The sequence below is a fragment of the Drosophila mojavensis genome, unplaced genomic scaffold, assembly GCF_018153725.1.
Source record: "Drosophila mojavensis isolate 15081-1352.22 unplaced genomic scaffold, ASM1815372v1 contig_16, whole genome shotgun sequence".
NCBI classification, from domain to species: Eukaryota; Metazoa; Arthropoda; class Insecta; order Diptera; family Drosophilidae; genus Drosophila; species Drosophila mojavensis.
The window spans coordinates 7,804,414-7,831,201 of NW_025318693.1; the positions used below are offsets into that span (position 1 = coordinate 7,804,414).

At 42.0% G+C, this 26,788-nt stretch overlaps 7 protein-coding genes and 1 long non-coding RNA gene across 9 annotated transcripts in view; 4 read left to right on the top strand and 4 right to left on the bottom strand.

Moving 5' to 3' along the window:
- Positions 1-13,904, top strand: part of LOC6573089 (ETS-like protein pointed) — a 58,693-nt gene extending 44,789 nt beyond the window's left edge. For both annotated transcript variants that reach the window (XM_015166745.3, XM_015166744.3), the window contains 3 exons: positions 11,397-12,352; positions 12,427-12,584; positions 12,658-13,904. In XM_015166745.3, the coding sequence (XP_015022231.1) occupies positions 11,397-12,352; positions 12,427-12,584; positions 12,658-12,721 (1,178 nt within the window). In that variant the 3' untranslated portion in view covers positions 12,722-13,904. The remainder of the gene's footprint in view (positions 1-11,396; positions 12,353-12,426; positions 12,585-12,657) is intronic.
- LOC122756841 lies at positions 1,944-3,728 on the bottom strand. Its single transcript, XR_006356682.1, has 3 exons — positions 3,265-3,728; positions 3,068-3,200; positions 1,944-3,002 (listed from the first exon to the last, which is right to left on the bottom strand). It is a non-coding gene; the product is annotated as an uncharacterized LOC122756841 (long non-coding RNA).
- An 88-nt stretch (positions 13,905-13,992) lies between the features above and the next one.
- On the top strand, positions 13,993-15,875 carry LOC6573087 (glutamate dehydrogenase, mitochondrial). The gene is made up of 4 exons (XM_001999143.4): positions 13,993-14,374; positions 14,430-15,022; positions 15,085-15,489; positions 15,550-15,875. The coding sequence occupies exons 1-4, from the start codon at positions 13,993-13,995 to the stop codon at positions 15,772-15,774; spliced, it is 1,605 nt and encodes a 534-aa protein (XP_001999179.3). The 3' UTR covers positions 15,775-15,875.
- Positions 15,876-15,964: 89 nt separating this feature from the next.
- Positions 15,965-18,127, top strand: LOC6573086 (glutamate dehydrogenase, mitochondrial). Its single transcript, XM_001999142.4, has 4 exons — positions 15,965-16,422; positions 16,482-17,074; positions 17,133-17,534; positions 17,599-18,127. The coding sequence occupies exons 1-4, from the start codon at positions 16,041-16,043 to the stop codon at positions 17,821-17,823; spliced, it is 1,602 nt and encodes a 533-aa protein (XP_001999178.2). The 5' UTR covers positions 15,965-16,040; the 3' UTR covers positions 17,824-18,127.
- Positions 18,128-18,546: 419 nt separating this feature from the next.
- Positions 18,547-20,585, top strand: LOC6573085. The gene has a single exon (XM_001999141.4). It carries the CDS (start codon positions 18,734-18,736, stop codon positions 20,387-20,389), a length of 1,656 nt encoding a protein of 551 aa, XP_001999177.1. The 5' UTR covers positions 18,547-18,733; the 3' UTR covers positions 20,390-20,585.
- Positions 20,586-20,666: 81 nt separating this feature from the next.
- Positions 20,667-21,793, bottom strand: LOC6573084 (zinc metalloproteinase nas-4). The gene has a single exon (XM_044007423.1). The coding sequence runs from the start codon at positions 21,783-21,785 to the stop codon at positions 20,973-20,975; it is 813 nt and encodes a 270-aa protein (XP_043863358.1). The 5' UTR covers positions 21,786-21,793; the 3' UTR covers positions 20,667-20,972.
- Positions 21,794-23,031: 1,238 nt separating this feature from the next.
- LOC6573083 (hatching enzyme 1.2) lies at positions 23,032-24,310 on the bottom strand. The gene is made up of 2 exons (XM_001999139.4): positions 23,478-24,310; positions 23,032-23,386 (listed from the first exon to the last, which is right to left on the bottom strand). Exons 1-2 carry the CDS (start codon positions 24,252-24,254, stop codon positions 23,192-23,194), a joined length of 972 nt encoding a protein of 323 aa, XP_001999175.2. The 5' UTR covers positions 24,255-24,310; the 3' UTR covers positions 23,032-23,191.
- A 716-nt stretch (positions 24,311-25,026) lies between these two features.
- LOC6573082 (hatching enzyme 1.2) lies at positions 25,027-26,762 on the bottom strand. The gene is made up of 2 exons (XM_001999138.3): positions 25,457-26,762; positions 25,027-25,391 (listed from the first exon to the last, which is right to left on the bottom strand). Exons 1-2 carry the CDS (start codon positions 26,270-26,272, stop codon positions 25,146-25,148), a joined length of 1,062 nt encoding a protein of 353 aa, XP_001999174.1. The 5' UTR covers positions 26,273-26,762; the 3' UTR covers positions 25,027-25,145.
- Between the last annotated feature and the right edge of the window lie 26 nt (positions 26,763-26,788).

Below are 26,788 nucleotides of genomic sequence, written 5' to 3' on the forward strand. Positions count from 1 at the left end.
AGCACTCGGTTGATCCAACACCCTTGGGAACAGAAAGCAAAACCAAAGGCACTGAAAACATTTGATGCCAACACTTGTCACTCGACAGACAAATAACAAAATTATGTGGAAATGCAACAAATAAACGAAGGGAAACCAAACTTCAATGAGGGCCACTGACGCCGAGCGGCGAACTGAAGTTCGTGAGGGTGAGAGGGTGAGGGTGCGCCCCTCCAGTTGAATTCCAGCAGTGGCTGCAGCAAGTGCAACATTCCCTCGGGGTGGGTCACACACACACTTGATGGCTATCAGTAAAAGCAAAAAACAGAAAAAAAAAAAACAACCACCGACAGGTCCTGGGCCACTATGTCCTGCTCCTGCTACAATTTGTTGAACTGGAATATTTAGAAGGAAAAAAGTTGAAAAATGTTTTAATTTGTTTTTGGACAAATTCAACCAGCACCTGAGCGACTAGAGCGGGTTCGGGCTCGGTCACTCTGGACAACGTGGGAAAATTCTCATTCTCGAAAGCTAATGCAATTTGGGCTGCGGGCTCGTAAATTCAGTGCAAAAGTTGGTCTCTTGATTTTTATCAGTTTGCAGCCCCGCTAGTTGCCTATTTTTATTTTTATTTTCATTGGTATCTTTTTTTTCTGACTTTACTTTATTTTCGTTTTCTTTGCTGCCGCTGTCACTGGCTTTTACATTTAATTTTCACATCGTTATGCGTATTGTTGTTGCTGTTGTTGGCCTGCCTTCGTTTCATTTATTTGTTTTTGTTTTATTTTTATTTGTATTTTTTTTATTTAGCTCGTCTTATTTTTTCTCGCTCTCTTTGTTTTAAATGCGTCAAAGTGTAAATAAATTTGAATTTTCAGCTTGTTTTAGCTTTTAATTTTTTGTCTCTTTTTGTTTTGTTTTGTTTTGTTTTTTTTTTTTGCAATTTCAGCCCAGAGAAGTGCTAGAGCCCATCCCGTCTCCGCTTATTTTTTTTTCTGTCGGCATTTTACCTTTTGATCTGTGCGCTTGCGCAGCTGATTTGTTGTTGCCATTGCTGTTAATGTTGTTGATGTTGTTTTCGTATTGTTTCATTTGCAGCGCTTGTTGTTGTTTACCATACTCGCCACTTTTCTCCTGTTTGCCCAGACTCTAGTGCGCACGCATATGGCCCAGGCTATCCAGCTCATTTGCATAGATAAGGCAACAGGGTGGAAACACTTGGGCATGGCAGAGCAATTGGGTCCTGCAGCTCATATGTAGGCCTATTAGAGTTTATAGTAGATATAATTGAATTGATTTAATTAGAGTGTAAAAGTGAGCCATAAAAATCCAAGTTTCAGAAGTCTAGCTTTGGTTATTGAAGTGGATTTTCTAAGTCTCCGCTTTGTGAATAGTTTTTCTGGAATACCAGACTCTTAGTATATTATTTGTGAATATACAGTTTATGTTTCTAAAGCCATAGCAGAACACTTGAGCTGTAAAGCTATGCTATGCTCTCTCTCTCTCTCTCTCTCTCTCCCTCTCTACAGCCCTATATATGAGTCTTTGACAAACATATTAGCTATTGTCAGCATTCATATTTTGTCAAAATATATTTATTTATTTTGATGCAATTTTTACCTACTCGCAAGTTGTGTCTCCCACGTCACAATGTTATCCTTTGGCAGGACGAAACATTTAGGCGCAATGAGCTGGAACGCGAGTCGTGGGTTGTACATTTGTCGTGTAATTTATCAAACATGGCATTTTAGTTTATGAAAAAAAAAAAAAGAACATAGAACTTATGCTACCCTCAGCAGCCGTGGGAAAACATTGCGCAAAGCATGTCTGAGGTGGGCTATTAAAAAGCAATTGCATATGTGCAATTAATGAGCAGCCAAATATATATATATAAATATATATCCATGTCGTCAATGTGTGTGTCTTGATGGCTTGCCAAAAAAAAAAAAAAAAAAAAACTGAAGTAGAAGAAGAGGAACCGGCGGGCAAGGTTTATTATTGGTCATTTCATGCGAATAGCGTCAAGAACAAGAGAGAACCGAGTGAACGGCATGACAAATGAGCAAGGTTGTTGTGGGCCGCAGTGCACAAAAGCCGCAGGATATCTCGGTGAATCACAAAGAACAACAAGCAAATGAGAATACAACATCCGGTAATTTACTTCCTTTAGTTCCGTATCGATACCTTGAAGGCCCCGAGGGGCCCCTAAACACCATTCACCATTCAGTTCAGTGCCTTTTGTTTGTCAGCTCAAGCAAGTGGTAGAGATTTCAGTTTCATGAATGAGTGCCACAAGTGCAGCCGCCAGCAGCTGAAAAGAGACGGCAAACATCTGATTTGGCTGCAGTCCAGGACAATGCGTCGGCGCAAGTAAATTAGGCAAGCCGAGAATGCCAGCGCCAAAGTGGCCTGGCAGGTAGCTGCACCAGACCGAGGCGATCCTTCGCCAGCGCTCTGACATTCTAATATCCTCTATTCCCATATCGCCTGGCTGCATCTTGCGTGTGTGTGTGTGAGAGTCTATTTCGTCCAGGCAATACACAGTTTTCTCACAGCGTTCACAATTCGGAACCAGAACTCGGAAATGTGTGGGTGATTGCGTGCGTCTCTCTGCATGCATATGTCTGTGTGTGTGTGTGTAAGTGCTTGTGTGTGTGTGTGGCACACAATCTGGCTACGAATTGCGTTGGAAAAAAATGCGCAAACTCAGGCACACACAACAGTTGTCCAGGCCTCACTCAGCCTGGGGTCGCTGTCTTCCTCGCACTCTCTTACTCGCCGCAGGGCACATATGTTGTTCGAATTTTGTTGCTGCTGCTGCTGCTAGTGTTGTTGCTGTTGTTTCGTAGTCATGGTGATAGTTGGACAGGTGCACAATTTGACGTTCAGCCAGCCGTTGGAGTTGAGCTCTGGCAGGGTTCAGGTTCAGGTTCATTCGTTTATGCTTTACATTGCAGTTATTGTTGATGTTGTTGCTGTTGTTGGTGTTGTTGGCGTTGTTGCTGCTGACCGCATGCCACCTTCTGTGCTCAGTGAGAAACGGTATTAAATGAGCCATTTAGCGAGTCACTCAATTTTTAGGACTTACCAACTGTCCACAGTTGAAGGTCCGACGGCTGCAGATCAAGCCAAGCCAATCCAAGTCAAGGCAGATCCATAACTTACGAGCTGGCTCTGATTGAAAACTGATTGATTGATTGACTGACGACCACTTCCTGTCGCTGAATTTCAAATATACTATATGTAATTTGAGTGAGATTTCTTAGCAAACGAAATATATCTTACACAACTCCAAATGCAAAAGCAAATGAATGCAGATCAGTTAGTATTGATACGTGGCTGGCTTCCCACAATTAGCTGACTTTTCTTGCTTATATAAATATAGGATAAAACTGAAATTACAGTAATTAAAGTTTTTAAAACTGGCTTTTAGTTTAAGCTTGTGTGTGATCTTGGCTGTACTTGAATTCTAAGGAAGTTGCTTGGAATGCAACACATGCCCAGCACATAGACAACGCGACGTCAGCTTTCTGGTCAAGAGCAACGCTTCCTTTAGTAGTTGGCATTTGAGCCTAAGATCAACAATTTGCAGCAGCATTTTTAATCAAGCGGCTCAAGTACGAGCAAGTACGAAGATCAATAATATTTATAACCGAGCCTCATTTATGGCCAGATCATTACATTTTGCCTCATCAGAGCTGAAGATCAATGATGCTGCTGCTGCTGCTGCTGCTGTAGAGCGACTCCTTGGCAGCGCTCTATCAAAGTATCTGGTTTCATTTCCGCTCTACATGCGCGCCAAGGAGCTGCGAAGATAATGCAACACACAAGGCAGTCTCTCATAGGCATACGCAGACCCATTTCCATTCCTATTCCCATTCCCATTCCAATGACCATCCTCATTCTCATGCTCCTGCTGCTGCTGTTGCAGCTTCTCTTGTTTGTATATTGTATGTGTGTGTGTTGTTTACAAGTCTAACAATCAAAGCATATCTTTAGAGCTGCATCTGTTTATTTTGTTGTCAAAATGCAGGTACACAATCTCCAATAGTCTACGTACTCGTATCGCATGAGATGCTGCTCTATATATGTTGTTAAATTGCGGACGCATCTTGGCCAGCTTCACGTTTACGTAGAAAATTGATATTTTCTTTTGCCACCGCTGCACGGAAGCAGCAACAGGTGTGTGTGTGTGTGTGTGTGTGTATGGGAGTGTGTGTGTATGGGAGTGTGCGAGTATGCGAGCTTGTGTGGGGCGTTGGGTTGGTCGCTGCCCAAGTGCAGCTGTAATTATGATAGTATGCGTGTCAAAACATCAACAACAACAACTAACAACCAACAACTACTACGTTGTGTTTATGATTTCCTTCCGTTTTGCAGACTAACAGTTTATTTATTTATTTATTTAGCTTGGCTTCTAACAGGTTCTGTATTGAAGTGGATTCTCCACACAAGCATGCGCATGCTAGCCTGTTCTCTCACTCTCTCTCTCTCTCTGTCTTTCTCGATCACTCTGTCTATCTTTCCATCTTTCTCTTATAATTTATATACACATCACGCTGCATTGACATCCGATTTACATTAGTGCCACAAGCCGCATCAGACGAAGAGTGAGTAGTGAGTGAGAGAAGAAAGAGAGAGAGAGAGAGAGAGAGAACGAGAAGGAGACACGTGTGGCAGGCAGCGGAAGTGCTTACTCAAGTACAAAAGCAAAGCAGACCCAGAGCCAGGCCTTGATTGTGCTTCTCTCCAATTGCACACGTGTGCTCAGGTATATAGATCCAGCTTTAATTTGATATCAATTCATACCTTATTCACTCAGCTCAAGTGTCAGCGAGTGCCCTGCTCCAGCTCCAGGTCCTCCTCCTGCTGCTGCTCCTGCTCCTGCTCGTTTAAGGCATCTGAGCTCGTTGTCTCCGCCCTCAGCAGCTGCTACTGCTGCTGCTGCTGTTGCTGCTGCTGCAGCGAATCCTTGTGTTCTATAGCCCCTTTGGCTATTCGGTAGGCGCTTCCTGCAACTCCCCTCAGTGCCAGTGCCAGTGTCAGGAGCCTCGCTCAGTTGTTCATCTTTTCTTCGGGCGACGCGTTATTGCATTAAATTGTAATCCCTTTCTGTGCCACCAGGATAATGGTCTATTGTGCGCAAGGAAACTAGTTTTCTTTTTAATTGAAATTCAACAACATTTGCCGCCTGCTCCTGGGCCACGCCTCAATCCTTTTGGCACACACCAACCAACCAGTGAACCGAGCAGGCAACCAAGCAGCCTTTCCACACTTGGTATTCATTTGGTATACTCTCTACTTGCCTCTTCAGATACGCACATAATTATTATGTTCGGCTCGGCGCGTTTTTGACAAATTTTCGATTCAAATTTGATTTGAACGTGTGCGTTTTGGGCAAGTAGTTAGGATAGGAACCAGAGTTGTTGTTGCTGTCGCTGCTGCCGCTGCTGTTGTTGTCAGTGATTCAGTTTGTGATTGGTGCGTTAGTTTAGCGGTGGTTGCTTCAACGGTGGCTCCGTGTCTCCTCTTTAGTGCGCACGTGCTTCAACCGGAAATGGCCGTAAGCGAGGCGCATCAACAGCACCAGCAAAAACAACAACAACAACATCAGCCACATCTCTCCTTTTCGCTCTTGCAGCTCTACAGCTGTCATTGCCTCGCTCAGTTTTTTAACATTTCAGTTTGTTTTTTTTTTTTTTTTTTTTTCATTTTGTATTTCCGCTGATGCCTCCATTGTTCTTACCACAACAAATATATCGATATATATATATATATATATATATATTTACATGATTATTTGTTGTTGTTGTTCTTCGTCTGTTAGGTGGGTGTGCTACCAGAATATGTAAGTGGCCAAAAAATAAAGAAGAAAATACAAATAAAAATATGATTTGTGTATGAATCCATTTGGCGATCCTTTTCTGGTCAAATTTCATTAAAGCCAACACACAAATGGCCAACAGCTGTTAATAAAAATATTATTTTTCCACCGCTCAGCATAATGTTTTTTCTTCTTCTACATGTTTTTAGGTAGCAAGTTTTCTGCTTTATCAGCGGCATTTTCGTATTTTAACGCACAAGGTAAAAATTGAATGTACTTGCAACAACTTTTCCTGGAACTACTTGAACTTAACAACTCTGAGGCCATTGCAAATTTTTTTCATGCTTTATTTTTTATGTCATTTATTAGTCAACCAAAATCAATAACTGATAACTGATACAACGCGATAAGATGTACCGGCAAAACTTTTTTTAATGGCCGACAGAAGTGAAAATTATATTGAGCAAATATATATACACTTGTATATGTACTTCTATATTTTTTATTTTATGTTTATTTTTATTTATTTATATATTTATTTATTTTTATTTTATTTATTTTATTTATTTATTTTTTTTTTTTTGAGTTTTTCTGAATTTGCCGTTGAACGTGTCTTTTTGCATTATACGTAAATTGCGCTTCATTTTGTCATTGGCTGTAGCCACAAATTGCGCTTCAACACGTTCCATAAGCCACCATTTTTAGTGTTTTTTTTTTTCGGTTGCTTATAACAAATTATGCAACACAAAAAAATATGTTAAAGATTTGCTTTTTTCCCCCCATTTCAACAAATTATGGCAGCAACAAAAACACGTACGCCTTCATTGTAAACAAAAAAAAAAAAAAAAAAAAAAAAAAAAAAAAAAAAAAAAAAAAAAACAAAAAAATAAGAAAAATAAAAATGAAAAATAATAATAATCATAAAGACGGCAACTAATTTGGTATTGTTGAAGACTCGACAGCAGCTTTTCAGCGCAACTGGGTTGCTGGCCGATCGCTCGGTTGCTCGGTCGCTTGGTTGGCTGTTTGGTTGGTTGGTTGGCTCGCTGGCTGGACTATGATCTCATGCAGAAGGCAGTGATGGCCAATCCCAACTTTGTCTAATTATGTGCGTGTGTGTGTCTGCGTATCTATGAGATACTTTTTTCTGTGGTCCATCAGTGAAAAATGTTGGCGTTTGTGCGCCGATGAGCTACTACCCACACACATACACACACGCACACCAGCACACTCACTCAAATGCTGCTGACCAGTGGGCTATGGGCTGTGGGCTGATGCTGCTTCGGCTATTGCTGGCCATTTTGGTGGTCCACAAAATATTCAGGTTGTTGCTCTCGTGTGTTGGCGTTGGGTTGTTAATGATCTCGGCTGTCTAATTTGATAGCAACTGTACTGTTCAAATTAATTAGCGACCGTCGAAATACGAAATGTGACTACAGAGGACGCAACAAGTGGAGACCAATCGCATTTAGAAATTGATATAAATTTCGATACTCACACACACCCCCACACACACATATGCATGTGTATAACTATAAAAGTTTTTTTTTTCGATATTTTTACATACTCTTACTTAACCCAGAGGCAGAGAGTATCTGTGAGTAAGCGCTGGGCAAGTATGCCTTCCTCTTGATTATTATTATTGCCAAGTGCAACTGTGCGAGTGTGTGTGAGTGTGAGTGTGAGTGCGAGTGTGGCTCGTGTGGCTCGGCTAGAGCGCACGAAGTCGATGCGAGCACACGAGTTGCTCCCACACTGACACGCAGACACACACGAATGCGCGCACACACACAGATAGACGAGATACGAGAGCGCGCTACAAGCACACGCACACATGCAGACACACACAGAGACAGCGTCGCTCGCTGATACAATGGTGCCGACACAGGCAACAACACGACGCACAACTTCAACGCAACTTCAGTTCTTAAACGGATGTCGAAGGTAGAAGAGCTGCCGTCGCTCGACCGAACGTTCGCTCGTATATTTGATCAGTGATCAGTGATCAGTGTGTGCTAACAAAAATCGCGCATACGCGCCATTGTGCGAGCTACAACTCAAATAAAAATTAAACAAAAAAAGCAAACTCAACTCAATTATTACTATCGAATAATGAAAATGAGCAATATATTTACAACTATATGCGATATAAAATATGTACGATATGCGCATTAATTTATCAACTTACTTCTGTACATAAGTCGGTGCGTGTATATGTATGTGTGTGTGTATACAATGTAAAGCATCTGAACAGCGGCGAGAGAGATTTTTGTTCATGAATTGCCTTCAATTATTTGCCATTAAATGCGCGAATTGCCAGCAAGTGTTAAATTTTAATCTGAATTCAAAACGCGACGGAATTCGTAGCGCGCATGAAATAAACATAATAACAACAACAACACAAGAGCAACGAAGATAAATAATAACAATTAAGTAAAGATTTGTAAGAAATCTGAACAAGTGTGCAAATGTAAAAGAATTTCAAGAGTGCGATAGGTGCGAATCTAAAACCAAATTATAAATCCATAATCTGTAAAGAAAAAGCTAAACAAAAGGCGCTTCTTAACTAACCACAATCAAACCCATAACTAAAGATACCCCAAGTGCTAACAACGCCCACATGCCACAGAATCTATCTGCATACTTAAGCGCATGATATATTATTTTGATGAGAACCAATTCTAGAAGCCACTCAATTGATTAGAACCCGCATCCAGCAGCAGCAGCAGCAACAACTACAGCTACAGCAGAGGCAGCAGCAGCAAGAGCAGTGCAAAAATTAAAATACTCAAATATTAACCAAAAGTGAAATCAATTTTAATACAACTGCAAGAACCACCAGCATAAAGCGGCTGCACCACAATCCAATCCCAGCCAATCCACTTACAATTCGTATGCGTGCGCGTGTCTTTGTCTCTTTGTGGCGCTATTTCAATTGAGTTGACAGTTTGTGCATCCCGCAGATTTGATTTTGTGTAGAACATATTTAATATAACAACAACAGCAGCAACTACATAAGCAGCAGCAGCAACAACAACAACAACAACAGCATCTTTCCGTGGACCATTCGAAAAGTCAATGACGTGCATTTTTCATATTCAGTTTTTGACAATTGATCAATTGGAAAACGCGAAGAAATGCCGCCCTCTGCGTTCCTAGTTAATGCCACCATAATCAGTGCAGCAAACGCGTCGGATAACGACAAAGCAACAGCAGCAGGAGCATTAGCAGCAGCAACAGCAGCAGAGCAGCTACAATTCAGAAATTTGCACCATTATACAGCGAGCAGCAACAGCAACAACAGCAGCAACAACAACAACAACTGCCTAACGGCAACCAACTACAACTATTCAACAACGTCAGCAACATCGAAAAATATGGTGCTACAGAGCTATGAGAACTATTCGAGCTATCATTTGCCACAGCAAACGGTGCATTTGCAGCAACATCAGCAACATCTCTTGCCCGCGCAGCAGCAGCAACAACAGCAGCAACAACATCTGCATCAGCCTCAGCAGCAACAGCATCACCAGCAGCAGCACCAACAGCACTCACAGCATCATCAGCAACAGCAGCAACATACGCACTATGTCTCACCCGCGCAACAGCAACAGCAGCAGCAGCAGCAGCAGCAACATCGCTTGTCCGGCGGCAGCACTGGCAGCAATACGGCGTCCTCATCATCCGGCTCCAGTTCCAGCGCATCCTCGAACGCCTCCACGCACAGCTTTGCCAGCTCTGGGAGCGGCAGCGCCAGCGGCAACATTGGCGTTGGCAGCCTGGCGGGCGCCTTGAGCAGCTCCACGGCGGCTTCGCTGGGTCTGGGCTACTTTAATGATATGACGCCCTTTGTGGGCGACTATGCGCCGACATCGCATCATGCGTCTGGCAATGCTTACTACACGGACTCGGATGTGAACTTCTTTAGCTCAGGTAATAGGACTGGGACTTGTCAAATATTTGCGGACATCAAATGGCGCACAATTTTAATTACAATTGAGGTGACGGAGTGTGAAAATTGGCTTTGGCTCTGGCTCAAAGATGTGCGCACAACCCTCAACGCATAATTAAATTGTAATTCGTTTGCAAGTGTTTGCTTGTGCGACGCCCGCAAGCAACCGCAGCGACAGCAGCAACAGCAACAACAAACACGCAACAAGTTGACCGAACGAGGGGGGGCGGAGATTGAACTGGCGATAAATGCCCTCAACGCGACCAACAACAAAAGTGTTGGCTTGACTAACTATTAGATAGATAGATGGATGCTCGGATAGATAGTCAGATAGATGGATGTACATTGCTGTAGATACATTTTGTAGTGGCTAGAGATGCTGCGCCACTGTGTGGATAGACGTGGGAGGCACCTAACTCTTTGTTGTAGTGCCGCCCGTTTACTCAGCCAACGGGCAGCGTTTTGTATCTCTGTATCTGTGCATTACCACGTCGCCGGGCGAATGGGAAAGCGCACAAAGCTTTAGCCAGCGAGCGAGCGAGCGCGAATGTACGAGCAATGCGACTGCTCAGAGCGAGCGAGCGAGCCAGCAACTGGCGCGCATGTATGTCTCAGATTATATGTGTGTGTTTGTGTGTGTGTGTGTGTGTGTGTGTGTGTGTGTGTGTGTGTGTGAGTATGTGTGCAACAGGTTTTCGTATAGCACACATACATTTATAGCACACATACGCATTCGTCGAAACGTGTTAAATTTCGACGTATTTGCAATTAATGTAGCGTGCGCTCGCAAGCCACATTAGATTGAGAGAGGGTAGCTCAACTCGCTCACTCGTTCGCTGTGTGTGTGTGTGTGTGTGTGTGTGTGTGTGTGTGTGTGCGCTCGTATCTGTGTTTTGTATCTATTGGGCCGCGAGGTATTTGTATTGGTGTGCGCTTCGAATTTTGATTGGCTTCCGAAGCGATTGCGCTCGCATTCTGTTCGTGACAGAGCCGCCCCATTCGCTGCTCAAATATCCTCAGAACAAATCAGAAATTAAAATACAGTACTCAATGCATTCGAAAATGTATATCAACAATTGGAGATGCATCTGTCAGATACACATCACGACAGAAATAGTATATATTCAATATTCGATTTTTACTGGGGTCACTTTTAATATATTTTTTCACAATCTCAAGTAAGTTTAGTCAAAGTGAGTTTGATTTTACTATATTAGAACTCTAAAATAAATGAACAAAATTATTAAATGACTTGATATGGGATTTTCAAGAACCAACTATCCTGCGGTTTCTGTTATACAAATGTTTTCCTTTTCAATTTTATATAAAAGTTCAACTAAAAATTACTATACATTAAACATTACAAACAAGTTAATTTCTAGTTAATATAATTATTTATTAAGAAAAGTTTGACAAGCTCAAGATTTTTCATTCTTAAAGCTAAGGCTCTCACAAATAGTTTTTGTAATTTGGAGCGAAAATGTTTCTGAAAGATAAATGCAGCGGGAAGAATTTCCGATAGCAATAGCATGAATTCCATACTCTTAAATTTATATAATTGAATATGCAATCCCACATAACATTTTTTTTTTAATTACGACTAATCAATACAATTTTGCGTATTTCTCTCTTATCTTACAGGCTACAATAACAATAGCAATGCACATGAACGCACCAACAACAGCCCGTCACCGCAGCAATCACAACAGCATCTCAATGGTAGCAGCAACAACAACAATAACAACAACAGCATGATGCCGCCTGGTGTGCAACAGCAGCAGAGCTCGAACGATAACAACAACAGCAACGGCAGCAACAACAGTGGCAACAACAATGCTAATGCGGGCAGCAACAACAACAATAACAACAACAATAATAATAACAACAACAACAACAACATTAACTACATGACAGCCATGGCAGCGGCTATCTACCAACATCAGCTGAAAGAGGAGCCGGGCACTCAGTCAGGCAATGGCAGCAACGCCGCCTACGCATCAAATGCTCAGAACGATCCAACAGATCTCAGCAGCTACGGTCTGCCCGCACATCTGGCCGCAGCCGCTGGCCACTATAGCGGCGGTGGCGGTGGTGGCAACCCGGGAGGCGGAGGAGGCGGTGGAGTCGCTTCGGCTGCTGGCGGCGATGATAGCGACTATCACAGCACACTTTCAGCGCAGGAACATCAGAGCCAAGCCTCCAGCGGTGGCAACGGCAGCGGCAGCACCAACAGCAGTGGCTACATGGACAGCAGTTCCGATTTCTACAATGCGTATGGTCGGACACGGTTCCATGAGCCCTTCCAGTCAGAGTTTACGCCGTACGATGCACAGTTCCCAACGATGGGCGCCCAGCCGAACCTGGACCAATGGGGAGCACACGCCCATCAGCATCCGGCGGCATATATGACCACATTGGGTCTAGACAAAACGCTGCTGGGCGGCTATACAACGCAGGGCGGTGTACCGTGTTTTACGGGCTCCGGACCCATACAGCTGTGGCAGTTCCTGTTGGAGCTTCTGCTCGATAAAACATGCCAGAGTTTTATCTCGTGGACAGGCGATGGCTGGGAGTTCAAGCTGACCGATCCCGATGAGGTAGGTGTACAGCAAACGATTTGCAATATCAAAATCTTTACTAATTCCGATATATTACATCTACCTTTCGCTAGGTGGCGCGTCGCTGGGGCATACGCAAAAACAAGCCCAAAATGAACTACGAGAAACTGAGCCGCGGTCTGCGCTACTACTACGACAAGAACATCATACACAAGACGGCCGGCAAACGCTACGTCTATCGCTTTGTCTGCGATCTGCAAAATCTAGTTGGGTAAGTACTCGATGCGAATATTTGTATACCAAAATAAAAGCTAACAAAATCCTTTATTTTCATCAATCTGCAGACACACGCCGGAAGAGTTAGTTGCCAAGTTCGACTTAAAAATTGAGAAAAAGGACGTGGACTAGCAGTCGAGCAGCACAGAGGCTGCTTGAAATGCTCAGTGAACGGCTGAGCCATGGATATGATCTGCAGTGCGATTGAAAGGCCACAAATTATAGTACTCAACGGGAAAAGATGCTTTTGAGAATTATTGTTTCCAAGCGTGATGTTAACTTTTAAGCAGCAGCATTACCTGCGATCTTGCTACGAGATTAGTGTATGTGTGTTTAGGGCGTCGTAATCACTTTGTAATTATTATGTAAAAATTTAGACTTTTGAATTAATTTGAAATTAATTAAAAATACGCTAACATTAAGCTTAGCCATTAAGTAGACGTAGCTTTAGTCTCTAGCATTGAAATCAATGAATCAAGCAAACCAGTTTCGATATATATATATACATCATGTATATAAATATACAGCGCGATTTGAATGGAGCTAACATCCGGGTTGAACTCTTGAAAATATTTCAATTATTCTTTTTTGTTTTGTGTGCAATGCGATTGTTGTCCAATTGAAGTTCCAAATGCTTCCAATTGCAATCATCGTAAATGAGGCCATAAGAGAACGAGTGCATGTCCCCAAAGTGATATTAAAAGCTACATTTTTCAATTTTTACTTTTCATTTTGCGAACGGGGTCGCTTTTTTCTAGTTCTAAACAATATAGCAAACCTTGTGCTTTGTGTGCGTGTACATAGATAATCATTAAAGAGCTACAATTATATAATTAATTATAATATTAACGCCTATAAATAGATCTATCATATTTATGTGTAACCTGTGCTACTGGTACAACTAAGTTATATAAATATATATACATACATTATAGATACATATATAAAATGCAAAATGATCCCCGTATTCTATATATACCTTCAACTTATGCGCTTCCGGGCGAACCCAAAAACGTTAAACGGCAACACAAAAAAAAAAAAAAAAAAAAAAATAGCCACATGTGACCCATATATATAAATATATCGGCTCATATGTCCAATAAACTCTGTTTAAGTATAGTGCAACTCTACATAGCATACTCTTAGTTACTCTTGTTTCATATTTGGCTGCTTAGAGTTTTCCATCATTAAGAATTGACCATTCAAGATATGTTTACTTTTGTGTATAGCTATAAAATATTTAAGCCTAGCTCGTAGCCCGTAGCCACGTATTATGTAGAGCAATTTATACAATAAAAACAAAATCCAAAAATAATATAACATCAAGTAACATTATAAAATACAAATATATATACGATTATTGACAATTTTCATTATTCCTAATTTCGCTCAAAAACTTGAAAATGTATTGTCCGAAACTAAATATGTACCGCAATGGGTTTTACCGTGTACTGTTTACAGTGCCTCAGCGGCACGAGCACCAGATGCCCGAGAATCTGAAATCGGTAATAACGGACAAGGATCCCGAGTTCTCGAATATGGTTTCCTACTATTATCACAAGTCAGCTCAGATCATGGAGAAGAGTTTGGTCAAAGAGATGGACAAGTATCTTGACTTCAAGCCCGAGGAGAAACAGGCGCGTGTCTCTGCCATTCTGAACTTGATAGGGAGCGTGTGCACCACACTGGAGGTGAACTTTCCCGTTATACGCAAAGATGGTACCTACGAAATAGTCACGGGCTATCGTGCTCATCACGTTCGTAACCGTCTGCCTCTAAAGGGTGGTAAGTACCGAGCTCCAGACGCTTAAGTTAACTCCTTCAGTTCCACTTTATTTAGGAATTCGTTTTGCCATGGATGTGGATGAGCATGAGGTGAAGGCATTGGCGGCTATTATGACATTCAAGTGCGCCTGTGTCAATCTACCCTTTGGTGGCTCTAAGGGGGGTATTCGAATCGATCCCAAGAAATACACGACTAGAGAATTACAGACGATCACTCGCCGCTACACTATGGAGCTGTTGAAGCGCAATATGATTGGCCCTGGCATTGATGTGCCTGCTCCCGATGTCAACACAAGTCCGCGCGAGATGAGCTGGATCCTGGATCAGTATATCAAGACATTTGGCCACAAGGACATCAATGCAACGGCTATTGTCACTGGGAAACCTGTTCACATTGGTGGTATCAATGGAAGATTTGCGGCAACTGGCCGGGGAGTGTGGAAAACGGGTGATGTCTTTCTGCAGGATAAAAAATGGATGGATTTAATTGGTCTTAATACCGGCTGGGAGGACAAAAAAGTCATTGTTCAGGGCTTCGGCAATGTTGGCTCGTTTGCAGCGAAGTTTGTCCACGATGCAGGCGCCAAAGTAATTGGTATTCAGGAGTTTAATTTTTCACTGACCAACAATGATGGAATTGACATCAATGTGAGTCTGAAGAGTTTACCGTTTTAGTTTTAATTCTTAGCCAGAGGTTGCACCCCTATTAGGATCTCATGCAATATTTAGCAGATAAGAAAACGCTTAAGGGCTATCCGAAAGCCAAGGAATCCACCGAAAATTTACTAACAGCGGAGTGCGACATACTGATGCCATGTGCCACACAAAAGGTCATAACCAGCGAGAACGCAAAGGATATTAAAGCCAAATTAATTCTGGAAGGCGCCAATGGTCCAACAACGCCAGCTGGAGAGAAAATTCTACTGGATAAAAAGGTGTTGATCGTTCCAGATCTGTATTGTAATGCAGGCGGGGTCACTGTGTCTTACTTTGAATATCTGAAAAATATAAACCATGTGACATACGGCAAGATGACGTCAAAGAGATCATCCCAGCTCATTCATGAGGTTATTAATTCCATAAATGAATCGCTAAACTGCCAAATTGAGGAAATCGTAAGTAGTACAGCCGCGAAACCTAAATCAGGGACGTTCATTCAAGAACTTTTATCACAGCCCCTGGTCAAGCCAAACAAATCCCTGCAGGCGATTCGTGACTGCACCACGGAAGCAAATATTGTAGACGCGGCCCTACAAACTGTTATGGAAGCCTCGGGAACTGGAGTTAAGGCCACGGCCAATCAGTTTGAGTTGTGCAATGATCTACGCACTGCTGCCTACATCTGGTCCATATTCAAAATATTTCGGGCTTTGGAGAGCTCTGGTATATCACAGCAATAGTTCGTTGGTTTTTTCAGCATTAGTTGTATTATTTATATAGATCTCTTAGAATCATTTCGTAAATTTTTTAATAAATGTTAAGTACTTTTGAAAGCACGGCATACGATTATATTATCATGTTCCTGTCCTGACACCTGTATTTTAATATTATGCTCTAAAATTTATAAAACATAGTCATCTATGAAATATGCATATTTCATGAAACGTATGATATTTATATAGCGGCTAACAACAAATATTTTTATTTGATCTTTTTTATTGTCAAAATGATTCGGAGTATTAATAATATATTTTTAAGTATGCGTTCTGTTACGCCAGGACACCATAACACTCGGCAGAAACACCAGATGCCCGAGCATCTGAAGAAAGTGGAAACGTCCAAGAACCCCCGTCTATCAGATATAGTTATGTACAACTATCACAGGGCTGCCCAAATTATGGAAGAAGATTTAGTCAAGTCATTGGACCAGTATGCCCACTTCAAGCCTGCTGAAAAACAGGCACGAGTAACTGCCATTCTGAATCTCATAGGCAGTGTAACTAGCTCACTTGAGGTGAGCTTTCCCATTATTAAAAACAACGGCAGCTATGAGATCATAACTGGCTACCGGGCCCATCACGTGCGCCACCGTCTGCCTCTTAAGGGTGGTATGTATTGTGCGATAACACGCCCAACTAGTTTATTTTCTTACCCACCCCTTAATAAGGAATTCGCTTCGCCATGGATGTGGATGAGCATGAGGTGAAGGCATTGGCGGCTATTATGACATTCAAGTGCGCCTGTGTCAATCTACCCTTTGGTGGCTCCAAAGGGGGCGTTCGAATCGATCCCAAGAAGTACACAGTTAAGGAATTGCAGACAATCACTCGCCGCTACACCATGGAGCTGTTGAAGCGCAATATGATTGGCCCTGGCATTGATGTGCCTGCCCCAGATGTCAACACAAGTCCGCGCGAGATGAGCTGGATCGTGGACCAGTACACCAAGACATTTGGCTACAAGGACATCAATGCGGCCGCAATAGTTACGGGAAAGCCCGTGCACATTGGTGGCATCAATGGAAGATTTGCGGCAACTGGTCGGGGAGTGTGGAAGGCAGGCGATTTGTTCTTGCAGGATAAACAGTGGATGGATTTAATTGGTCTTAAAACCGGATGGGAAGACAAGAGGATCATTGTCCAGGGATTTGGCAATGTTGGCTCGTTTGCAGCGAAGTTTGTTCATGATGCAGGCGCCAAAGTAATTGGTATTCAGGAGTTTGATTATTCACTGACAAATAATGACGGTATTGATATTAATGTGAGTATTTCATATTGATGCCATCTTTACCGTATTTACCCAATGTGCTAATGTAAAGGATCTGATGGAATTCAAATCGACTAAGAAAACTATAAAGGGGTATCCAAAGGCTAAGGAGACAAAACAGAGTATATTAACTGCGGACTGCGATATATTGATGCCGTGTGCCACACAAAAAGTTATAACCAGCGAGAATGCAAAGGATATTAAAGCTAAATTAATTCTGGAAGGCGCCAATGGGCCAACAACGCCAGCTGGAGAGAAAATTCTACTGGATAAAAAGGTATTAATCATTCCAGACTTTTATTGTAATGCGGGTGGTGTAACGGTATCCTACTTTGAGTACCTGAAGAACATTAATCACGTATCTTATGGTAAAATGAACTTGAGGATAACTTCGCAGCTTATTCACGAAATTCTAAATTCGATCAACGAATCGTTTTGTGAGTGCCCTGACATCGTAAGTATCCCAAGTATTGATCACGTTCAGGGGAGTTATTAATAAAATTCGGACATATCCATAGCCTAAAGTCGAGCCAACCGAAAGCCTTCAGAAGCTACGCGACTGCGCCAAGGAAGCTGACATTGTGGATGCAGCACTGCAAACTGTTATGGAGTCATCGGGAGCTGGCATTAAGGCGACAGCAATTAAATTTAAGCTGCAGAATGACATACGTACTGCTGCCTATATTTTCTCAATATTCAAAATATTCCGTGCTTTAGAAAGCTCCGGCATATCACAGCAGTAAATAGCTAATTTCTTTCTAAACTTTTTATTCACGACAAGTATAAATATTCGCCGGTGTCTGACACCGGAGCACCGGACGTAATGGAAGATTTAAAATTGATGATGAATGAAGCATGCTAAACACACAAAATTAAACAGAAATATTATTCTACTCCTGATGTCTGTTTATGTAAAAATCGAAGATTAAAAATTTAATGTAAACAAAATATGACCATGTTCACATAATAAGCATGTAGTAGACGAAGATCGATGTATACAACTCTTATGCCAATAATCAATAAACAATTCTGCTTCTATGTAAAGTATATACTATTAAGATGTATGTGGTAAATGAAGATTATGCGAATCCCATTTAAAAAACAATGCTTGTTGAATAGCGCGTGTAAAACTTGAAAGTTCAGATGGCATGTCAAGCTCTATAAAAGAGATATCAATATTCTTGATCAGCGTCAGCAGTCGATGTAATCTAGCCCCATCTGTTTTATTACAAGTTATCGATATCATACCTTCATAAAATCGATTAAAATCGATATAAAATCGATTATTTTCTTATCCTATTTCATCATATTTAGTATATTTTCGGAAAATAAAAAAAAAAAATAGATAGCTACGATTTTGTGGTGTGTTTTATATTTGAATATTACCCTATTGAAGGAAATAATTATTTTATTTTTGACACAAGCCGTGTCAAATTTAATATTATCCAGTAGCTTTCGTTTTGTATGTAAACACAAAACTTGAACTCGAAATTTGAGTTTAGTCGAGTGAATGTCTTTAACAGCGTCAGAGCTACTAAAACATTAATATATACAATATAGAAATTCCATACAAACTTTAAGGGAGTTGAGAATATTATTTATGATTTTGGTTAAATTTCAAATTAAAGGAAGTTTCTCTATTTGAAAAGCAAAATGGACAAACCGGACGAGCCGTTCAATAAGACGGCTTTCCTCGAGGGTTATCTGCTGAAGCACCGTGAGCTCGGCAAGCGACAGCGTGAATATAAGAAATTGCTTTCGAGTAAGCTAAAGACACGTAATGAGACGATCATCGATGCCAGCTACGAGAATACCATTGATCGCCTGGAGGAGGAGAAGAATGATCTGCGTGCTCAGATCTGGGTGGCCGCTGGCTCTACGCATATGAAGAAGGACAAGCGCTACTTGGCCCAGATTCGTTGCCATGTGGAATGCCAAGAGAATCTAGCCGCGGATATAACCAAGCTGAAGACGTCCATAACCAACATGGAGCGCGAAATCAGTCGAGTGAGCAAGCAGATTTACAATCTCAATCGACTGACGGTGCCGGAGCAACAGCACCAGGCACACGTGGCCAAGGTGCGCAAGAAGATGGCCATTTTGGAGAACTCCTTGGAGGTGGGAATACGGCAAGAGTGCGGCTTTACGGCGGCAAATGCTGAACTGCGAGAACAGCTTATCCGGATTCTCAATCATCGCACATTCTTCAATGACTCCTACACTAAGATGGTTCAGAAGCTGAACAGCGACAAGAAGTATCTGATAGATCTCATCGAGTATGCGCTGAACACCTTCGACGGCTGCATTGATGTCTATGAGAAGATCGACAAAATTACCAAACGCGAGAGCAAAGAGCGTGAGTTGAGACGCATTGAGCTGCAGAGCATCATGCGAAAAGTGGCTGCCGATGCGGATAACTCTGCGTTCGTCGAGTGCAAGGGCAGGGAGCGAATTTTGGCTGATCTGCCGCCCAAGGAATATAGGCGACGTGACGAATTCCGTCGGAAGCACAACAAGAAGATCAATCTGTACAATTCGGTGTTGAAGAAGATACTCGACTACACCAACTCCAGCAATGTGGAGGAGGTGATCGAGAAGTTCCAGCAGCAGGAGAGTCTCTATTACTCCTTCTTCAACTATGCCAACGAGATGAGCTATCATATCACGTTGTTGAACAACTCAGTGAATCGCCTCTTCGAGGACATTATCGATTTGAAACGCGAGAATACGTCCACGCTGCAGGGACAGGTTGATTTGATTAGCTCTTTGGAGCAGCAGGTGCGCAAGAAGCAAGCCGCAAACTTGGAGCTGCATAAGACACGTGAAAACAACGATACGCGTCTCGAGAATCTTCTGCAGGGTGTTGAAATGCTTTGCGATATGTGCTCGGTGGATACGTCGCCTTTGTCAGAGCTGCTGGGTGATCATACCCATGTCAATCTCGTGAATGTCGAACGCTTTCTTCGGCTACTAGAGACGCGCGTTCAGGACATTGTTGCCAGTGTTTATGTATTCGAGCGCCAGGACGAGGGCAACATTGACTACGTGGTGAAGCAGATCGAAAAGATCTGTGAGCTGCCCACCGATCTCAACGACATTGTGCTCACCCAGCAATGTCCTGAGTGCGCCGAGGGCGAGGCCTTCAACATGGACGATGGCGGCGATGGAGTGGCCATACACACCATCAAGGAGGCTAAGCAGAAACTGTACGAGAAGATCACTCAGCCAGAGATGCAGTATCGCCTACACAGCATCAGCCAGTGCCGCTTGCCGCGCTCCAGGATGTTGGCTGCCCGACGAAATGTTTAGATCCGTTAACTCATCAATTGCACGTATGATTACCGTATTCTCCGCGCTTTAAACGCTTTAAGTCATGGCCAAATAAATTTGTGAAATGGAAACGAACGCGTTTATTTATGGAAATAAGCTTACGTGTTCCATAAAATGATAGAACTTATACATATAAAATAAAAAGTATTCATAATTCGAGCTCAGCAATCATAAAGTATACCCTGTTTTAGCCAATTTCGTTTAGTTCCAAAAACTTAGTTCACATTATGGGCCACTCAGCTCACTTCAGTCTTATACTTCTGGAATCTCTTCGAAGCTTCCTTTAAGACCCCAGCTGCTGATGAGTAATTCTATCCAATTATCAGGGTCTATACTAGAGCTGCTTGATGTTGTTACCATTGAACTTTCTGGCTCGGGAGTGGAGAATGAGACATCAGCAGGCGGAGTTGTTAAGCGAGAACCGCATGCATACATCCTATTTATTTTCTCTATGTCTTTATCAGAAAATGCCAAACGTTGACCCAGTCGAATGTTGTCTTTCGCTTCCTGTAAATTGAATATTTATTTTCTTATTTTCTTATATTCATGTATATTCTTATAATCAGTAGTCTCTATTGTTCAACGCCCAACTCACCTTTGTGATTATTGTCGGTTGCCCATTCCATGAGAAGGCTCGGGCTGAGTAGTGCATAAGGCTGTCGAAATCGTAGGGCACCCCGAATGCCTCAGAAATGTCCGCCTTTCTAAAGTTTTTCCATGCTCTAGGGCGTATATTGTCGTAATTAATCATCACATAGTCATCGCGCTCCATGCGGCTTTGCTCGTGCAGGAATCCAAGTGCATGCATCAGTTCGTGCAGCACAGTGCCGTAGCGTCGCAGGCATCCAGGTAACTGTAGATTGACTCTCTGCCTCCCGCCGATGCGACCCACAGCAGACCAACAGCCCGAGAAATCGCTGTCAATGGAAATGTAGTCCCTCTCGCCGCTATGTGGCACGAATCGAATGCAGGTGCGTTTGTGATAGTCCTCCATGGCAGTTTCGATAATGGACAACTCTTGTCTATCGAAATCCCCTTCGATTCGATAGGGCACCACGCCATTGGGCCACCGTAAGCTCTGTGATACCATGCCATTTCGCATAGTGATCGCCGGTTGTGGCACTAGAATATCACCCTCAAGGTAGCTGCCCAGCTCCTCGGGATTAACATCGCTGTCAGCACTTAAGTTAGCTACCCTAGCACCTGTTAGCTCCTGATCCGGCTTACCAAGCAAGGCAGCGCCATAGGCGCTCAAGTCTATGATGTCCGTGCTAGATTGCGTTGGATCTCCAAAGGACACTTCCTCCTGGGATACCAATGGTAGCGCCCAGCTGAGTGTGTACATGGAAACGAAGGTAAAAATTAGTCTCTGCATTGCTCGCCGCTTACTCAAACTTTGCTTAAGCTGCATTGAACTCTAGCTGCTTTTATATCTAAATTGAGGGAGGAATCACTCCGACAGCTATTATCAGCTTTTACATCACTATAGCAATACGGAACTAAATCATATGACAACTAATCAACTCTGATTTATGGCAATATAATTTAGATTAAAATTACACATTTTATCTATTCTCGTAACAATTAAGAATAGTAAGATTCATTGCATAGATTCCAGACTGGAAGCCCTTGCTGATATGGTGATAAGGGGTTCTTAACCCGAAAATTTTGTGAATGATAAACTGCTAAGCATATATAGACCCAAAGATCTTCAAATGTATTTACATTACTTTATACCGAACATGTGTGTTTTTTTTCCTTAAACCCATTGAAAAGGGGAAATCAGGGCATAGCGAATATATCTGTCTGAAATTGACTAAAGTAAATATAGAGCAAGTCCAGCCTCATAAAAAGTTTGTTGTAATATTACACAATGCTAATAGGAGTACGGAAGTGACATGTTTGGATTAAATTTAATCAAGGTCAAAATTAATTATTCAAAATGTAATACATAATTAAGCTATAGGAAAACGAATGATGATAATCGAATCAATTTTACATAAAAAGTGACTGAACGATGTTATAAAAGATGTGAGTGTAGGCTGGATCGAGTTAGATGGAAAAGGAATCTGTAATGAGACTGTTAACGAGAATCTTTGGACAAATGGATTTCGCAAGGAAAGAATGTGGTCTGGCAGGTGCTTAAGTTTGGCTCTTAAGTAGGAAGATGAGTGCTTAGAGCTTGAATTACATTAATGAGTTCTTTGAGTTTTAGTTTTTATACCCTGAACCCATTGAAAATGGGAAATTTAGGGTATAATGGTTTTCTGAAAAGTATGTAACAGGAAGAAGGAGGCGTCGCAGACCCCATAATGTATATATATTCTTGATCAGGGCGCTGAGCTGAGTCGATATAGCCCTGTCCGTCTGTCTATCCGTCCGTCCGTATGAGTGCGTCGATCTCAGAAGATACAAGAGCTAGAGAGAAGCTAGAAATTTTGCATGGAGATTCGTGTATACAAATTCATCATATTTTTTCGATAACTCATTCGATATCTTTTTATCGAGGATAATCGATAAGTTTATTTTTTTTTTTTATTTTTTTCAGCCTAATTTTAACACTATTCGACTTGGGGACTTCGGATTTACTGTGTGAAAAGCAAAATCATTAAACTATCAGCTTGGAGGGTCAGGGTATCTCGTAGTCGAGCAGTCTCGACTACGCCTACGCAGCATCGGCCAGTGTCGCATTGCGCTCGCCAGGATGTTTATTTATTCATTTACTTATGGAAATAAATTTACGTGTCCCATAAAATAATATATCTTAGATTAAACAATAATCTAGATTAAAGAATTATCAGGGTCCAGACTGGAGCTGACCGTTGTTGCCGTTGAGCTTTCTGGCTCAGGTGTGGAAAGTGAAACATCATCAGGCGAATTTGTTGACTGTTTGCATTTGTACATCTTATTAATTTTCAAAATGTCCTTTTCAGAAAATTTGAATCGTTGCCCAATTCGAGAGTTGTCCTCCGGTCGCTGTAAGTTAAAGATTGTTTTTCAGGATTAAATTAATTAACCTTATTCTTATATTATAACAAATATCTCTGCTGTTCTATGTCCCACTCACAATTGTCACTATTGTTGGTTTTTTATTTTTTGAGAAAGATGTAGCTGAGTAGTGCATTATGCTGTCGTAATCGTAGGGCACTCCGAAGCCCTCGGTAGGGTCCACCTTTTTAAAGTCCTTTTTGTGCTTAGGAATTATATTGTCATACATAATCGTCACATAGTTATCACGCTCCATGCGGGATTGCTCGTGCAGAAATCCAACTACATGCATCAGCTCGTGCATCGCTGTTCCAGGCTGTCCCACACATCCAGGTGACTGTAGATTGACTATCTGCTTCCCACCTCTGCGACCGACATAGGACCAACAGCCCGTGTTGCCATTCTGAATGGAAATGTAGTCCTTCTCGCCCCTACGTTCCACAAATCGGATGCAGGTGCGGTTGTGGTACTCGTCCATGGCAGTTTTGATGGTGGACAAATCCTTGCTACTGTAACCATCCTTGATAACAAAGGGCACCACGCCCTTTTTCCAACGATAACTTTTTTGGGGTAATCCATTTAGCGTAATAATGTCAGGCAATGGCAGCAAAATATCACCCTCAATGTAGCTGCCCAGTTCCTCGGGATTAACATTGCTGTCGACACTTAAGTTGGCTACCCTAGCACCTGTTAGCGGATCCGGCACGCCAAATATCTCTCTGCCATAGGCGCTCAAGTCTATGATACCCTCACTAGATTCTGTTGAATCTCCAAAGGACAGTTCTTTCTGGGATACCAAAGGCAGTGCCCAGCTGAGTGTGTACATGGAAATGAAAGTGAATATTAGTCTCTGCATTGCTCGCCGGTTACTCAAACTTTGCTTTAACCGTATTGAACTCTTGCGGCTTTTATATCTGAATTGAGGCTGGAATCTATCAGCTTTTACATTATTATAGCACTGCGGAACTAGAAAATTTAACGCCTATTTAACTCTGATATTTTAGATTAATATAATCACGCGTAACAATTTTTCTTTTTTTCTCAAGTGACGCGAAAAATTATTTATAGGAATATACATATATAAAACGATATAAAGAATAAAAAATAATAATGAAGTTTGATACACTTTTTGAATAGAACAGGTCTATCATTTCGTTTTCAATATCTATCGATCTATCCATCGATATTAATAATGAATTAAAAATTGATTTTCTAAAATTGACTAAAGTATATAGATAAAATTTACAACGGCTCATTAAAAGTTTACAATTTTTTTTTTAATTTCTGTGTTAATTTTTTAAAGAAACAAGAAATTAGGTTTTTTTTTTTTTTTTTTATTGCTATATGTTATTTTATGGGAGTGATATGTTTGGATATAAATTTAATATAGTCGAAAATATTTTTGAGAAATGCAATACAAAATGAAATTTGAAAATCGAATGCATTGTAGTTTATTTAGGTTTAATAAATAATAATAATATATATATATATATATATATATATATATATATATATATATATATATATTTTTTTTTTTTTTTTTTTTTTTTGATATATCATTATTTTTTTTTCAAAAGCGAAATAAAACACGTATTTCAATATATTTAAAATTCTTGCTAATTTATTTCTTAAATACTTTGATCAGGCAGAGATTCGTGATAAATAGTTCTAGGCTAAGGGTGTATGTGGAATGCTTTAAATAATTGTTCGCAGTGGGTGATCGTGTGAAGGGAGTGGGATCTTTGGTTTAGCTGCTGGCTGCCGTGGCCTTTTCATCATGGCCGTCTCCAAGGCCCAGCCCGCTGATGAGGCCGCTGAGGAAACTATCGACGATGGGATTGCTACCGGGAGCTGCCACTGGTGCTCCAGTGCCTGCACCGGGCACTGGCGCTGCTCCACCCACATACCCACAGTCGTACATGCGATTCAATTTCTCCACATCGAGGTCTGAGAATCCTTTACGCTGGCCCATTAGAGAAGAACCCTTCGATTGCTGTACGTTAAAGTAAGCAGATTGGTTTACAGTTAGTTTAAATTCAAGGTACTCCATGCACTCACCATGGCGACTATAGTCGGCTGTCCGTTGGTAGAGAAGGCATTCGCTGAATAGTGCATAACGCTGCCATAATCGTATGGCACGCCGAAAGCCTCCGTTGAGGCGGCCTTCTCGAAGTTGCTCATGGCCGAGGATTGAATATTCCTGTATTGGATGGCCACATAGCTATCACGCTCCATGCGATTCTGTTCATGTAGGAAACCAAGGGCGTGCATCAGCTCGTGTATGGCTGTGCCGGGACGGCTAAGACAGCCAGGCGACTGGAGATTCACCTCTTGCTTGCCACCGACGCGACCCACTGATGACCAACAGCCCGAGCTGCCGCTCACAATCGAAATGTAATCACGCTCAGTGCTGCGGGGCACGAATCGAATGCACGTGCGCTTGTGGTACTGATCGATGGCGTTCTGAATCGTTGCCATGTCGTGCGCATTAAAGCTGCCGCGGATTTCGTATGGCACAACGCCGTTGGGCCAGCGCGAACTCTGTGTGGTTAACCCGTTTTTCATAGAGACAGCCGCCTGTGGTATGAGAATGTCGCCTTCCAAATAACTGCCCAGCTCCTCGGGATTCACCGTGTCTGTTTCGGAACTGAAGTTGCCTACCAAAGCGCCGGTGCGATCTTGATCCGGCTCACCGAACAAGGCGCTACCATAAGAGCTCAGATCAATGGTGTCCTTACTCGGCGCCGGCGCCTCTTCAATCCCGTTCTCGGGCAGCTCAATGACCTCCGTGTCATCAATGTCGTCGTCGAGGGCCAATGGCACAGCCTGTGCACAAGCCAGGCCCATAAGTAGGATTAAAGCTAATCGGGACATGTTAGATGGTTTGGATTGTTTAGTTCTTTTGGTTGCTTGTTAAAGTTTGACTGTGCTTCGGTTTGGAGAGAACTGGATATATATACTCAATTCTGTACCGCGTGCCCGACTTTATCAGTCGGTAACGAGCTTTTATACACATAAACATATTTTTTACCGGCAGACCTTCAGTCGTGCACTCGACAGAGTTGTTGTTGTTATCGTCATCGTCTTGGCTCGTCACACTCTTTTATTGGTGGACAAATATTTGGTTAACGCTCAGAGCCAACCGTATTTCTACTATATAATATTGTTTTTGTTTTTAGGGCGAAATGACTTTCATAAATCGTATCAGTAGTTTGTTTGCATACACAAAGTTTAACGACATTTTCTTAATGTAGTTTTTTAGTTTTTCGCGCATAGCAATACCCGATAAGCATTATCGCCTTGACCTCTAAGCAAGATGGATTTATATGCCACAATTGCTTTATATAATGCCGCTGGGATTTAGACTGGAAATATCAACAGGCACGCTTA